This window comes from Echinops telfairi, unplaced genomic scaffold (genome assembly GCF_000313985.2).
Source record: "Echinops telfairi isolate 266 unplaced genomic scaffold, ASM31398v2 ScPeMD7_7468;HRSCAF=8506_0, whole genome shotgun sequence".
Classification (NCBI taxonomy): domain Eukaryota; kingdom Metazoa; phylum Chordata; class Mammalia; order Afrosoricida; family Tenrecidae; genus Echinops; species Echinops telfairi.
This window is the reverse complement of record NW_022111369.1, coordinates 66,843,067-66,859,052: the sequence shown is the minus strand read 5'-3', so window position 1 is coordinate 66,859,052 and position 15,986 is coordinate 66,843,067. Positions and strand designations below refer to the sequence as shown.

General features: G+C 46.3%; 1 protein-coding gene across 1 annotated transcript in view; it reads right to left on the bottom strand.

Moving 5' to 3' along the window:
• Positions 1-15,986, bottom strand: part of KIT (KIT proto-oncogene, receptor tyrosine kinase) — a 98,242-nt gene that overhangs the window by 44,153 nt on the left and 38,103 nt on the right. Inside the window, exons 2-4 of the mRNA XM_045284060.1 lie at positions 10,559-10,834; positions 4,722-5,003; positions 3,420-3,556 (exon numbers count right to left, since the gene is read on the bottom strand). Of these exons, the coding sequence (XP_045139995.1) occupies positions 3,420-3,556; positions 4,722-5,003; positions 10,559-10,834 (695 nt within the window). The remainder of the gene's footprint in view (positions 1-3,419; positions 3,557-4,721; positions 5,004-10,558; positions 10,835-15,986) is intronic.

Genomic DNA, 15,986 nt, shown 5'->3' with positions numbered 1-15,986 from the left:
CCGCATTTAAAAAGTGACAGCAAAACCATATCGTAAAACAGAGCCGCTTCCTACAGGGATTGACAAGAGTAGAATATAGCTTTCTTCGTCTTCCATTTATGTTTCAATTACGTGCACACTCCTACTGCCATGGGAGATACAAAGAGAAGAAAACAAGATCTGCTCCTGATGTGGAATGAGGTCAAAGGTGATAGGTTGACCAGGTCATGGTGAAGCCATCAGCCGTGCTGATAGCCTCCTGAAAGAGGGCATGTCTAGGAAGCACATGTCAGTGTGCTCGGCTCCTGATAGCCTCCTGAAAGAGGGCATGTCTAGGAAGCATGTGTCAGTGTGCTTGGCTCCTCTGATCAGCCTCGGAGACTTTATCTTGAACAGAAATCACAAACTCGAAGATGCTTACTGCAGTAAAATCTCAAAATGGACTTCCATGCATTATACCAGGTGAGAAGCTCTGGTGGCACTGTGGGTTAGGCTTGGGCTGGCTAATTGCAAGGCCAGCAGTTCAAACCCACCCGCTGCTCCAAGGGAGAAAGATGAGGCTGGCCTGCTCCCGTAAAAATGTACCGTTTCAGAAACCTGACATAGGGTCTCTATGGATTCTGAGATAGAGTAGAATTGCCCCTTAAGATCGGCAAAGAATATTGAAAGTACCATGGACTGCCAGAAGAACAACGGAACTTGTCTGGGAGGAAGTAAGGTCAGAATGTGCCCCTTAGAAACAAATAAGGTGATGGCGAGACTTCATCTCGGGCACTTTGGATGTGTATGGGTACAGGAGAGGCCAGGCCTGAAAAGGGACATCATGCTTGGCGCAACAGAGGAAGGCTCGCAATGAGACGGGTTAACACAGTGGTTGCAAAAATGGGCCGCACATAACAGTTATGAGGATGCACAGGGCTGGGCAGAATTGTGTTCCGCTGTACCAAGGGTCACTGTGTGTTAGAGTGGATCTGAAGCCACTTAACAACAACGACACGATTTGACTTTTTTTTAATGGCATGCAAAATTTTTAATTAAAATAATCACAGAAGAAAACTGATTAAACCAAGTTGAATGTTTCAAAACAGAAAGGAAGAGAAACTTGCTTCGCTGTCCACTAACTGTAAAATCTTAAGCTAGTCATCTGGAGTCTCAGCTTCTGCTTGTCAAACAGGTGTAAAGGAGCAAGGCGGTCCTTAAAAGCCTTGCCAGATGAAGACACTTTGTAGATCCAAGGGAGTCTTCTGACTCCTGGCAGAGGCTTGCCACGGAGCTTGGCAGTGTTAGCTGCTGTGCAGGCACAATAGCACACTTCCACACCCGTCTGTGCTATAGTCCAGATACTTCTTCTGTGCGTGCAAAATGACCATGGGCATAGAACACCCCAATTCTATATTTTAAACCCTGCAGAAAATTGGGGTGTGGGTGTGTGTAATATCTAGAATTTTTTGTTTCTTTCTAGTTCTTACATGAACCCAGGCGTCCACAAGAGAAGTCTGCACAGGGACACAGGACTCTGAAGCCCAAGCCCAAGGACCATTCTTTACACACCCGCCTAGAGCATCGTGAAAATCAAGTAACAGCAGTCGGGCTGACAGGCACTAGAGAAGAAAACCGAGGGTTTTCACAAGTATTGAGACTTTTAGGCGCAATTGCCAACACTCCCATCTTAGCCAGAACTTCACTGTGAGTTAAATGTATTCTGAATGCTCAGAGTCAAGCACTCTAGGTTTTAAAAAATATTAATAATATTAATTTGATAGTGCTAATCATGAGAACAGTATCCCAAACGAGGCCCATATATATATCCATAAAAGATTCATGGATGAGCATGGGCTGGCGTAGAGCCATGAGCCCCATCTGCGAGTCACACATTACATATTGTCTGCCGCTCCTCATTTGGTTTTGCTTAACCCTTGGAGGTGCACACTGGGATTTCCCCAAAGAGCTTCCCACATGGAGGGCTTATCCACTGGTGCCAGTGGATTAATTGGGAATGGCATGCAGGGCTCCTGGGACCGAAAAAAATGATTCTCAACAAAACTGCCTGGGGCAATCTAATTTCTCCTCTCAGAGTGGCTAATTTTCAAGTTAGACAGAGGCCCTCAAACATACCATGCCTCAATTTTCTCCCCACTGAAATCAAGGATTATAGAAAGCCAATTAATGTGGGATCGTGTTCTGTAAGATTAGCCAGAGATCCATTGAGAAGCGATTGCTTTTATTAAATTATATGCTATGAACACTCACACTTGTTTCTCTGCACCAATGGGTTTGTGGTGCAATCCATCCTCCCAGTCGATGGCAGGCATCACTTAGTAAGGTATCATCCATCACGGGTCTACATGAATACCATTATAGGGTCTTTGCACTATGCTAATTACCATGGTTACTTGTTTAGCAAAGAATTCTTTAAACAGGCATGAAATTGCCAATGTACAATAGAGGGCAGTGGGAGAACAAGAAAAAAACATATAGTATCCCTTCCTCCCCACCCCCCCCCCAAAAGTCCTACCCATATCAGGAAGAAAAAAAAAATCACCAGGACAGCTAATGAACTAGATGGCCAAAATTCTTCAACAAAACAAAGGAGAAAGGAAAAGAAATGTACTGAAAATTCGGGCAATGAAAATTCCAAGTGAGACTGGGCATTTTAAAGACAGCTAGCAATACTTTTATAGTCGAGAAGAAGAGTGGCTAACATTCATTTAATTATAGGATATGCCTAACACTGTAGATAGCAGGCCTTCAATATGCATTTGTTAAATGAATCAGAACTTAAAGCTGTCCAAAACGTTTCAGATTAAAGATAACCCATTCTATTAATAGCTATTAAAACAAACAATATGCCATTAGCAACATCATCTCAGGTAGCCAGCCTCAGAGGATGATGTCAGATCCATACTAAAAAAGAGCCCTGTCTGTCCGGATTGCTTATTGCACGAGCCATTTTGTGGGGAGGGAAGAGCTTCCTGATTAATACCTGAGAGCATCTATCATCTTTTAAAAATGGAAGGGGAATAAATATTTTTTCTTAAGTCAGCAACTCTTTCCTAGCCTTTTAATAACCTGACCTGAATAACATCAGCAATGCCTTTAGATCAAGTCACTGACGCATCGAGTCACTTTGGGTTGGGTGTGGTTTTTCATTTCCATACTGAAGACATTCAGAGAAACAGCAAGAAGCAGGCGTCCAAAGTTCACCCTTCAACTTTCTGAAAGCTCGTTGACGGAGCCACGTGGATCGGTTGGTGATAATGAACATGAATACCTACAGAAGGAGCATCCACGGGGGGCAATAGACATCATAACCCACATCCCAGATCATTCCGCCTCGGGCAGACATGCCAGTTGAGCCATTCCCAAGACACCCTGCACAGACGGACCTGGTAGTAAAAACACCCCACCCCTACCCCCCAATGTAGACACTGAGAACTTACCAGGCTGTTTTCTCTTGCCCACATGGAGACCACAGAGCTAGAGGCATCCTTTATTGTACACATCACCGAAAATTCCTCTCCTTCCCTAAGAAGGTGGCTGACTTTGGAGGTGGAGACAACGGGTACAGCTTTGATGGCTAAACGAGAGAGAGATGTGACACTCACATAGTATGCTCTATCCCGGCCCGTGATTTTAACTCAGCCTGCAAAATAGGCCAGCAGTTATCACTTGCATGTCTGAAGACATCGGCAATGAAAAGGCCTCGTCCTTTGAGGAAAGCCAGGGCTGTTGACGGGAAAAGACCTGACTCTGGACGTGGACATCAGAATGCTTCGGGACAGTGCCCTTTCAGAAGAGGTAGAAGCCCTAGCCTAGGGAAGCAAGCTTGCATCTCTACCTCAGACAATTCATTCCCGATGGGTATGTGATAGACCGCTCATGATACCCTTCCTCATAACCAAGCAGGCATCCATCAGCTATACTGCAAAACTAAAGCCTTGCTCGTTTCTGAAAACTCTAGGTTTTAAATAAACCGCATGTGTGTTGCTTAATTTCAGTGAAGCATACTTTTTCCCAAAGCCTTTTTTAAAAAATCTGTACTTTTAAAAGCTGAGTGCCAACCGGAGTTGGGCTGCACGATCTCTCACCACAAGGTCAGCGTGGTACTCTCCTCGGCCCTTTGCAGCCAGTTTGAAACTGCATGACAATACAATAGCTGGGGAGAAAGTCCACTCGGGTATTAATAGCAAACCAAGGAGTACCTAAATCATCTGCATGCTAATCTGTTCAGGGGACTTAGCCCCCCAATGGATGTCTCTCGTGGAAGGAACATCCCCTGAAATTTAGGAGAACCCTTCAGTCGGTGAACGGCTGCCCAGCACTGAGGTCCTGCAGGCGCACCTAGGTCAGCGAGCTGCAGCTGGATGACCGCCCTGGGCCAGGCGGGTGGGGTTGGGAGCAGAAACGATTGTGAGGCTGAGGGGGCCATTTCTGGAGGAAGGGCAGTCTCTTGGTGTGGGATAGTGGGACAGATGAGATGCACCCATGTGGAGAGAGAAACCAAGTGTGGAGCTGGCTCTCCCCTAAGGGGACCCATGTGTGTCAGGGTAGAACTGTGCTCCATAGGGGTTTGGATAGCTGGGGTGTTTTTGGAGGTGGGAGGTGACTGCCAGTCCTTTCTTCTGAGGCACTTCCTGAGTGGCATTACTTTTCCAGGATGTTAAGAGTTTGTGCCATTCATGGATTCCCTGAACAGGGAGAACTTTCCTCAACAGAAGGAGAGAGCAGGGCCCCGTACACACCTGCCCTCACTTTCAGGATGAACTTTTCTGACAGCTCCGTCTTGCCCTCCTGGTCGGCAGAGCAGCGCACGCAGAGTTGGTGGTGGGCGCGCTGCACATTCTTGATGGTGATGCCAGACCTGGGGTCTGGGACAAACACCAAGTCCTTGGGGAGAGGTTTCCCCTCGCAGTTCTTGAGGGAGTAATTGGACACCTCCGGGTCTGTGAGAGGACAGATGACCAAGGCATCGGTGTCTTCTTTCCCGTACAGCATCTTGTTCACCAGGAAAAGCTTGTTGGGATCTGGAAGCATAGCAGAGATTAGTGTGAATAGCTGGTTCACCTTGAAAACACATTTCAGACGCTGACTCTCATGCCAACAAACCTCTACTGGCCCGAATGGCCAATGGCCTTTTTCTTTGCAAGCCAGAGCAAAACAGATCCAAAAAGTGTTGATCTGTTATTAAACTCTAGCTATGTGTTGGGAGCAAAATTGGAACCACTACACATTTTATTTCATTTCCTCCTAAATACATCCTTAGTGCGGGAGACAGGAGCGCTGGTGGTTCTGAGGATTACCTAGTGGACTGATAACCTCAAGTTCCAGCGGTTCAAAACCACTTAAAGGGAGTTCTGAGGGGTTAAGAGGAGGCTTGCCTGATGCCGTAAAGAATTACAGCTGCAGAAACCTTATAGATAGTTCTTTACCCTCTATAGGGTTGCTGGAGTGAGAACTGACTCAATGGCAGTGAGGTTGCATGGCATGGGTACTCTATTTCCTATTTATAGATGAAGAAACTCCTTTTAAGAAACAAAAGCAAGCATCCCTAACATGACACAGGTAGAGAACGGCCGAGCAGGACCCAAGCCCCGATCAGACTGACATCAAAGTTAGAGCTCAGCTCCACTCAGATGATGCAAACCAAAGGACAAGGAAGACGTTTCACAGCTGTTTGCACTTAAATGTATTTTCTCAGGTTCAGACCCTCAGCTGTTTACGTAGTCTTGAGCTGACAGCTTCAAGAAAAATAATGTGGCCTTTTCTTACGTCTCAGAAAACCCTGTGTGTGAGCACTTGTCGGATTGTCTATGAACAAACCACGTTTTTAGACCTTGAGAGGTGGTTCTTTTCTTCACGTGACAGTTTACAGAAGAACACTTCAGATGTGCCTGATTTTAACAAATCCTATTAGATTTGTACCAATTAGCTCTGCATGCTATATTCACTTTCCTGACCCAGTGAGGTTTTTGTTGACAAAGATGGCCTATGTTGAGTCTTTCTCGGGGTACATTCCTGTTTTTGTGACAAAAAGGAAAAAACTTTTAAAACTATCCCAAACAGAAAAATAATGGCTATCCAAGAAAAAAACAAAAACAAAACACAAAGTTAGCGCTCTCACAGCTCTGAGGATATTTTACTGTAACAATCATTTCTCTGTTAGCAGGTCTCACTGATCATAAGCCACGTGGTGATCTTTCTCAGGGACGGGGAAAGAGTCTCTTTCTTTTCCATCCCATCCGGGCCTCTTCCAGAATGCCGTCTCCTGACTCTCTCAGCTTCTGGAATGAATGAGTCTGCCGCGTACAAATGACGTGTGAGCCTAGTCACAGGTCAACTGCCAGATGAAATTATTTCAAATGCCCAAGGGAGCCTGTGAGTGTCAGCCATGCTGTGGCAAAGAAACACAGTGTGAATAATCGGGCCGGACAACAGGTGGGCCTGGATATGCTTCACGCAGACGGAGGCCTCCCCGGAGCTGAGGCCAAGGGGTTCTGCATATTCCATATGCTGCCACCTTCCTCTGCGTAACAATAATACAGACTGAGTCAAACAAGAGAAAGCCACGACCTGCGTAAGATGCAAACCTGACAGTGAAAAACAGTTCCAATACCCCGCCAGACGAGCGTGAGGAATGTGGTCAGCTGCACCCTGTCAGAGGCGGAAAACTTGTGAGACCTGGAAAAACAAGGCTGTTCTGCGCTGGGCCGGCTCTCACAGGTTCCACTGTACAGGGTTCAGCCAAAAAGAGTACGCTTAAAAACTGGTTTCCGTGATGGGCTTTCCATCTGGAAATCGGATGCTCCACAAACATGGACTTGACATCGGTGAAATAGATGTTGAAACTTGATTTTGAAAAAGGTTTCCAAAATGAATTCTACACCTCCCAGGCTGGCTAATTTATCCTGAGACTAAATTAAGTCCTGAGGAGGAGGAACCGTGATCCACCTTGGTTCTTTTTCCATCTACTCTTTCTCAGTCCACGGAGTATAGCTCCCGCGGTAAAGTCCTGCTTCCGTCTCCTGCTGCTACCCAGAACACTTAAGTATCCAAACACCTTAAACAGGTCTGAGTTACTCAGGAAGAACGTTCTGTGCTGGCCAGCTTGCTCATTCCACAGGTTTCCTCATTTACTCAATTGTCTAATGATATTTCATTTTCAAAAAAATAAATACTTCATCTTAAAAACACAAACACAGCTGCCCTTGACTTGATTTCATCTCATATCGGCCCTATAGGACAGAGCAGAACTGCCTCCTGGGTTCTCTAAGATTGCAACACCTTACGGGAGCTGATGCCAATGGCTTTCTCTAGAAGAGTGGCTGGTAGGTTCGAACGCTCCACCTTTGGGCGAGCAGACAAGCGCTTTAAGAACTGTGCCATCGGTGTTCCTGATCTCTCATTAAAACCTGTCAGCTGGTCGAGTCTGACACTACAGAGGGTTTCTGAGTCTGTAAATCTTTACCAGAGCAAACTGTCTCATCTTTCTCTAGAGGAGCACTTGGTGGATTTGAACTGCTACCCTCGTGCTTAGCAACTACTACTTCATTAACAAAGCCCACTGCCACTGAGTCTTTCCCAATTCACAGCAACCCTATCATAGGTTTCAGAGGCTGTAAATCTTCATGGGAGCAGACAGCCTGAGCAGACGGCTTCATCTTCCTTTGTTGAGCAGCTGCTGGGTTTGAGCCACTGAGTTTGAGATTTACAGACCACTGCTTGCTCAACAGCGCCACCAGATACTTAATTCATTACCACCTGGAAACTCCAGCGTCCCTTCACCTTCCTGAATATTAAGAGAAGCAGGCAGGCTCAGTCATTATGAACCACACCCAGAGGCTAAACTGTCACTTATCAGCAGATATTTCTTTTCAGTTATCCACCAAAGAGAAAACAAGAATGGAGCCGGCAATCTTACCCACACGTTGTGATGATAAAACTGACACTCTTGGGGGTGCTTGGCAAACCTCCATCGTTCTTCCACAACACTGTGACGAGGCCCTCCCGATCTAGGTACCAACCCAGGGCTAGATCGGGGACTAGTATTTCAGCAAAGAAATCAGAGGAACCTTGATCGAACACAAATATCAAATGTGCAGCTGCCACTGCTCCGCAGGTCCTCCACGTCTGTGGGCTTGTGAGGGCAGTGTTTCCAGCTCCTGTCCTTCCCCCCAGGAACGCTGCGCCCTGCAACTTAGAGCACGCAAAAGGGGCGCTTCGGCAACGGTCAAGGGAAGCACGCTGTGTTCCTTTTCCCATAGTCTTTGTTGGGGAGGAACAAAAAGATGGAAGAGACAAGTTGTATCAGGGATACGGGGTGCGTGGAGCAAAGTTTCCAGGTGAAATTCTTGTGGGATACCCCTCACTGACCTCAGAAAAATGAGCGGGTGCCTTGTCTGTAGGAGGGAAATCCTAAATGCCTTGTTTTTAGGGGGAAATCCCTTTGGTGTGGTTTTTCTGGTCTGTGTCTCATCAATACATTTTTCAATTTTCTTCATACTTCTTTCTAATAAGCCCCTTTGAACATCCTGTGTCCTTTGAGAAAAATAGATCAAGATACTAAGCCTCTGGGTTACACCTTGGGCTGCTAACTGCAAGGTAAGCAGTTCAAAACCACCAGTTGCTCCTCAGGAGAATATAAGGCTTTCTATTCTTGTAAAATGTTGCAGCCTCAAAATCCCACCAAGGCTGCTGTCCTCTGTCCTCTGGGTCACTGTAAGTCAGAATCAACCCAATGGCAGTGAGTCTAGTTTGGGGTGTAACCTTTGGAGTCAACCTCCATTAGCCCAGCAGATCCCCTCCACAGCCAGTGTTTTGACTGGACCTATTTTGGGAGGCACCTTTAGGGGACGGCGACCCGCGTGACACTGAGAGAATGTGTCTGCAGCCAGCCACTGAGCACGGAGAGACATGTACCCAAATTTTGATCGGGATACTCCCGCGTGTGTATGAAGTGGAATCTATTAGCGATACTTTGGGACTGATCCCCAGAGCTCTTCTCCTGTTCCAGAGAGTACCTCGGTGTTGACATCAGTATAAAGATACCACGAGGTACCTATGTTTGTCAATGACATTAAAGACACAAACACAAATTCATTACAGGAAAAACTCCAAAAAAACACAATACGCTCGCTGCCATTGAGTCGATTGTGACCCGCAGCCGCCCCACACCACACGGCAGAAGGCAATGGCCTCCTGCAGGTTTCAGAGGCTGCAAATCTTTACAGGCGCGGGAAACCTCATCTCTCTCTCACGGACCTGCGGTTTAAAGCCCACGACGCCATCAAGGTTCCTACTACAGTACAGGGATCGTAAACGTGAGTGGGCTTCCATGTGAGACACCCACCTTGCCATTGACCTCCCGTGGGCCCAATGTACAATCACTCTGGTTTTTAAACATGTGCTGTTTTGTTTCATTGTGTCGCAGTTGCTAAACTGTTTGTAGTTTGTGTTCTGCCTTGAATCTGTATGAGACCATCAGAAGCCCTGGTGGCATAGTGTTTATGAGTTGGGCTGTGATCAAGGTCAGCAGTTTGAAACCACCAGGCACCCCTCAGGATAAAGATGGAGCTTTCTACTCCAGTCGCCAGTTACAGTCTCTGAAGCTCCCGAGGGCAGCGCTCCCCTGTCCTTTCAGGGTCGGTCTGCGGTGGAACGGACTCTATAGCAGTGAGTGAGTTGGAGTGGGTTGGAGACAACAACTGGATCAACCGATTCAAAGGGAAATATCAGGGGAGGCTGGCAGGAAAAGGGGAGCTGGCAACAAGGAGTAGAAAGAAGCAAGAATAAATGTCCTGGAATTGATTGTACGGATGATGATTGCACAACTGTTAGGCATGTGACTGAACGGCTGAAATGTATACTGTGTGAGAATTGTATGTCGGTGAAATTGTTAAAAATAAACAAAGCAATTAAAACGAAATAAAAGGCGCTTCCAAAAGTTCATGGGGAAAAAACAATTTTTTTTAAGTTCCTGGGAAAATTCTATCTTTTCATTCCATTTTTTCCACGGAATTTGTAAGGCCCTCCTCATACACTCTTTCTTTTTCTTTTGTCTCTCTCAGAGGTCACAATCTGTGGAACAAATGAACTGAAACCTGTTAGGAGCCTACAAAGGACATGTGCTGCTTAGCTGGCCAACCTCTTTTTCTGGGGCTGAGTCTCGGGGTGAGTCAAATCTTTTGAAGTGTTGTTCTGTTCAGGCCTCGAGAGAATCACCAGGTTCCCTGGAGTGTTCTTACTAAGTGGGAGTATCTCGAGGCATTAAAGGCAGCGTTCCCAGGGGTCTTCCCTTATTCTTAGGGTTCACTCTGAGCACCAGGACACAGAGCCCAACCCTATTCTGCAACAGCATGCGGAGAGAATCACCCTCTGAAAGACCTTCCGCTTAGGGGTCAGATCCCAAACCACTGTACATCAAAAGCAGGCGAAAAGGAACAAAGAACAATTTGTTTCAGGTTCATTAGTCCCCGACTGGTGATTACTTTTGTCCCCTGTGACTCAGTCAGCTCTATGGCACTCAGAATTAAGAACAGGATATTGAGTTCTCCGAAGCCATCAAAGGAGGCTGAGCATTTACCTCTAACGAACACATAGATGGAGCTGCTGGAGCCGCCTGCGTTGGTGCACGTGTAGGTGCCTGTGTTGCTGGCGGCTGCCTTCTCCACGACCCACTCATTGTGCTTGTTCTCACTCACTCGACCCAAGTTACTGGACTTCAAAGTCCACCGGACCGGGGCTGGATCTGTGCACAGCAGCCGAAGCTCGTCGCCCGCGTTGATGGTTAGCTGAGATTGTGCAGGGTGGATGGACGGCGGGGACGGAAACTCCGGACTCACAGATGGTTGCGAAGAGCCTGCCAAGAAAAGGGAGAACGGCATGGAGTGAGCTCTTCTCTTCCTTGGCGGAAACCAAGCTCTTCTTCCAATATGGACTTCCATCGTCTGGGTGCCTCAGCAGTAAAAATAGGACCAAGCTGGCCTACTATTTATGGCTAGGGAGAGTGCTTAACTTCACCCAGTAAAGGATTGCTTCTATGTCACCCGTAAGTCAAACCCACGGGTCCCATTCGGCACACAGGCCAACGCTTGGTGGATGTTGCGGCCTTCGGGGGTGTTAAACAGGGCAACAGGGTCAAGTTTCCGCCCTGAATATGGGCCATCGCCATGGGAGCCACATGCTGGAGCCCAGCTTAGAAACGACAGAAACAGAACCTCACGTTATGGGAAGGAACAGGCAAAACAAAACAAACCTATGGTCTTGTCACTCATCAAAGCATTTTCGTGACATGCTTGGGTTTGTTTGTTTGTTTGTTTGTTTTAGCCTTTTAGCTCTTGGAATACTGTTACTTCTGTCTGTTCTCCTCACGGGGCGGCGTTCCTTTACGAGAAGATCTGAAAATCTCCGAACAATACATAAGGTTTGTGAATGAGGCCACCGTGAAGCTCCGACCAGGAGGTCTTTCAAAGCAGCAGCACAGGTTGCCCCTTAGCCAGATCAACATGGCCAGAACCCCGTTCTACATGAGGAAACAGGTTTAAAGCAGCCAACTGGAGTTGCTGAACACGAAAGCTGAGCCTCAGAAAATGAACAGTTGCCACTTCATTCATCCTCCATGCATGTATTGACCCAACCCTCTGTGGATTCATCAGGACACAAAGGCAACGAGCAGGCTCCGCACTGGAGAAGAGCCATGACGTGTGGCCTGATAACCATTCTAGCAGCTTCAAGAGCAACCGACTTAAGTGCCAACGAAAGTGAAACCGGGCTCCAGCACTTAGCCTCACGTTGAAGTACAAGTAAGGGGTGAGTGACATAAGATCGTCCCAGAAAGCTGAGAGCCGATGAAAAGATCAGTAGTTGCCAGGGATACAAGAGGAGGGAGGGATGGAGGGAGGGGTGACTAGATGGTGCTAAGGGTATTGTGTTAGTCTGGGTAAATGAGATAAACACATCCACACAAACTCGGTTTATATAAAGGGTAAGTGTACATTAAGAAAGCATCCCAACCCAGTGCTGTCCATCCCCATAAATCCAACACTAATCTACAAAGTCCTCCTCAATCTTGACACCGATCTACATGCGATTTACAAAGTCCACCTCAATCTCAGAAAATACACGCAATGACGCCGACTGCAGGAGGAAAACCGAGTCAGTGAATGTGTAAGCATGTCAGTGCTGGCAGGGGTCTCCATACGGCTTCTCCAGCACCCAGGGCTGCATCATGGTAGGTCCATGTGGCTTCTCAGGGATATCTCACAGGAAGTGAGCCTTGCCAGTTGAAGCAGGGAACTAGCTAAGGCAGCTTCACCCTGGTCTAACCATCAGAGAACAAGAAAGGCAAGGCTCGCAGAGCCATTTAACTCTCTGCCCTTCAATTAATCTCACATGTGTTTAGTAGCCAGGTTGGCACAATAAACCTTAACTATCTCAAGTATGGTGAAGGCACAGTGAGGCTGCTCTTGATGCCCTGGTGTCGTGGTGATAAGTTGGACTGCAAATCACACAGTCAGCAGTTGTAATCCACCATACTGCTCGGTGAAAGAAAGATGAGGCTTTCTACGTCTGTAGAGTTACAGTCTCAGAAACCCAGTAAGGCAATTCGACTGTGCTATAGGGTTGCTCTGAGTCAGCCTCAATTCAAAGGCATTGGTTTTGAGTTTGAGGCTGTTTCTGAGGAGCCCTGGTGGCACAGTGGGGTTATGCGTTGGGCATAAAAGGAAGTGAAGAAAAGGAGGCGGTGAACAAGGAATCCATCTCAGAGGGTCCCTCCAAACCAAGAGGATGGAGGACACCCTATTGAGAGATGACAAAGCACCCCCAGAAGCAAAGAAGGGGAGGCTGAAGTGCAGTGGCAAGGAAGATAGGAATTAGAATGTTTCAGAGAAGGGTGACTGGTTCCCGGGGCAGATGCTTCAGCAGCAAGATCAAGGAAATACACAGAGGCCCTGCTTTGGATGAAAAGAGGCCAATGGCCATACAGGCATGCAATTTCAATGGAGTGGGAATTTCCCTCAGCTTTTAGGCTAATGGTTGGTAGAGTTGACTTTCTCCTTAGAGAATCATGGCAGGAAATGGCAGAAAAGTAAAACTGTGACCAAACGGGACTGAACGCTCAAGGGAAGAAGAGACAAATTCTCTAGGTGCCAAAAATAATAAAGTGCTAGGCTACTAACCCAAAGATTGGCAGTTCAAACCCAATCTTGAGTCTTGAACATGCTCCAGAGGCCAGTTCGACTCTTCTTTTTAATTTTATTCTACTAAATCATTTTATTGGGGGCTATTATAGCTTTTAACAATCTAAACATCTATTGCATCAAGTACATTTGTACATATGTGGCCATCATCCTCCTCAAAATATTTCTTTCTACTTGAGCCCTTGGTATCAGCTCATTTTTCCCCTCCCTCCTCTGCCCTCCCAGCTTCATGAACCCTTGATAAATTATAAATTAATTTCATTTCCATGTCTTAAACCATCCACTGACTCTCTTCACCCATATTTCTGTTGTTCATCACCCTGGGGTGGTGGGGGTGGGGGTGTTATACGTTGATCACTGCAATCAGTCCCCCCTCCCTTCCCCCTACCCTCATGGTATTGCTTCTCCCATTACTGTCCCTGAGGGGTTAACTGTTCTGGATTCCATGTATCGAGAGCTCTTATCTATACCCATGTACATGCTCTGGTCTAGGCGGATTTGTAAGGTAGAACTGCGATCATGACAGTGGGAGGAGGAAGCATAAAAGAACTAAAGGAGAGGTGTATGTTTCCTCAGTGCTATGCTCCGTGGCTGGCTCAATCCTTCCTCATGACCCTTCTGTAAGGGGATGTCCAACTGTCTACAGATGGGCTTTGGGTCTCCATTCTGCATTCCCTCTCATTCACAGTGATATGATTTTTTTGTTCTGGGTATTTGATGACTGGTACCTCATCCCATTGACACCTCATGATCACAGGCTGATGTGCTTCTTCCCTGTGAATTTTGTTGCTTCTTAGCTACATGGCTGCTTGTTTATCTTCAAGCCTTTAAGATCCCAGACGCTTTATCTTTTATAGTGGCACCATCAGTTTTCTTCACGGCATTTGCTTATGCACCCATTTTGTCTTCAGCAATAGTATTAGATAGGTGAGCATTACAGAAAGCCAAGTTATTAGAATAAAGAGTTCTTGCATTGTGGGAGTACTTAAGTAGAGGCCCAATGTCCATCTGCTACTTTAATACTTAACATATAAATATGTGCATACATATAAATATGTACATATACCTATATCTCTATTGTTATGTTTACATATGTACATGCCTATATTTATATTTCTATAAATGTCTTTTGCCTCCTAGTTCTTTCCTCGATTTCCTTTTACTTTCCTCCCCATCCACTATCATCTTTGACCTTCATTCAGTTCTCTGTACTTCCTCTCAGCTACGTTCCACTTGATCAAGCCACACCAGGCATTCTACGCCCTCATTGCCACTCATTTTAGATCACTTGGTGTTCCTTTATCCCTGGGTTTGTTGTCCTTTTCCTTCCCCCCTCCCCCTCTCCCATGTCCCCCAGGAACCGTCAGTCCCACTGTTTCCTCCTCAGAATTTTTTATCCTACCTCTCTTCTATAGATAAGACATGAAAAAGAAAAGAAAAACCCTATTAACACACATTGGCGTCAACTTGACAGAGGGATTTGGTTTGGCTCACATTTGAAGACCAAAGGAGGGAGTCCATCCATGGACGGGGCGGACTGAAGATGGTCGCGTCCCTAGGTCTGCACAGTCAGTTGGCCTGCAGCCTCCTCTTTCAGAAAGGAACATCACTCAGCGTTCCCCTGGCAATGAAATACGTTTGTGCTAGTCTTTCAAACGCCTCACGGCATGGATAAAATTGGGGGACCTTATTTATGCTCAGGAAAATTAGCCAATCTCATGAAGATAAGTCATTCATGCCACCATGATGATGGGGGGAGGGGGGGCTCACGCCAAAGGACAAGGCTTGAAAACTATGATGAGCTCAGGGGTGGTGGGGAGTGGGGAAGAGGAAGGATGGGGAGGTAAGGAGGGAGGGTGGTGGGAAAAGGACAAGGAGGAGGAGGAGGAGGAGGAGGAGGAGGAGGAGGAGGAAGAGGAGAAAGAGGAGGAGGAGGAGGAGGAGGAGGAGGAGGAGGAAGAGGAGAAAGAGCCCTATGGGCGAGGGTGATACTGGAGCACTTGGAGGTTATGTGCTGTACAACTACATACAGTATGTTTTTCTTTGCCTGTGTTACATTCCACAAATAAAACAGAAAATCTAACACTAATAAAACTGTTTATTTTTGAAATAATTTCATTATTGTTATGATTTATACCATATTTATAAAACACTGTTATTATTAATATGCATTGTTTATATTGTTATAAACAAATTATTGTTGTTTATAAAATACATTATTGTTTGTAAACATTTTGTTCATTTATTAAGAGAAAGGTCACAGCCTTTTAAACCCTCCAGATTCCTTACCCGTCAGACCTCAACCCTGGTCGGAGTGGTTATAAACAGGAGAATCATGCGGCACAAGGTTTGCAATGGCTATTTCTTTCAGTCTTTCTTAGGAGGCATCTCTACCCAACCATAGCCATCCAGTCATCACTGCTATTGCCATCAAGCCCATGCTGATTCATACTAATGCTAGAGCAGAGAGTGTATCTCCCTTGGGGGTTTCCAATGCTCTAAATCTTTACAGGAGCCTGTGGGTAGTAGCTCAATACATCACCTACTACATCACCACCAGGTTATAGCTCAATACATCACCCACTACCACCACCAGGTTAGTAGCCCATTGCATAACCCACTACACCACCAGGTTAGTAGCCCAATGCATAACCCACTACACCACCAGGTTAGTAGCCCAATGCATAACCCACTATACCACCAGATTAGTAACCCAATGCATAACCCACTATACCACCAGATTAGTAACCCAATACATAACCCACTACACCACCAGGTTAGTAGCTCAATACATAACCCACTACACCACCA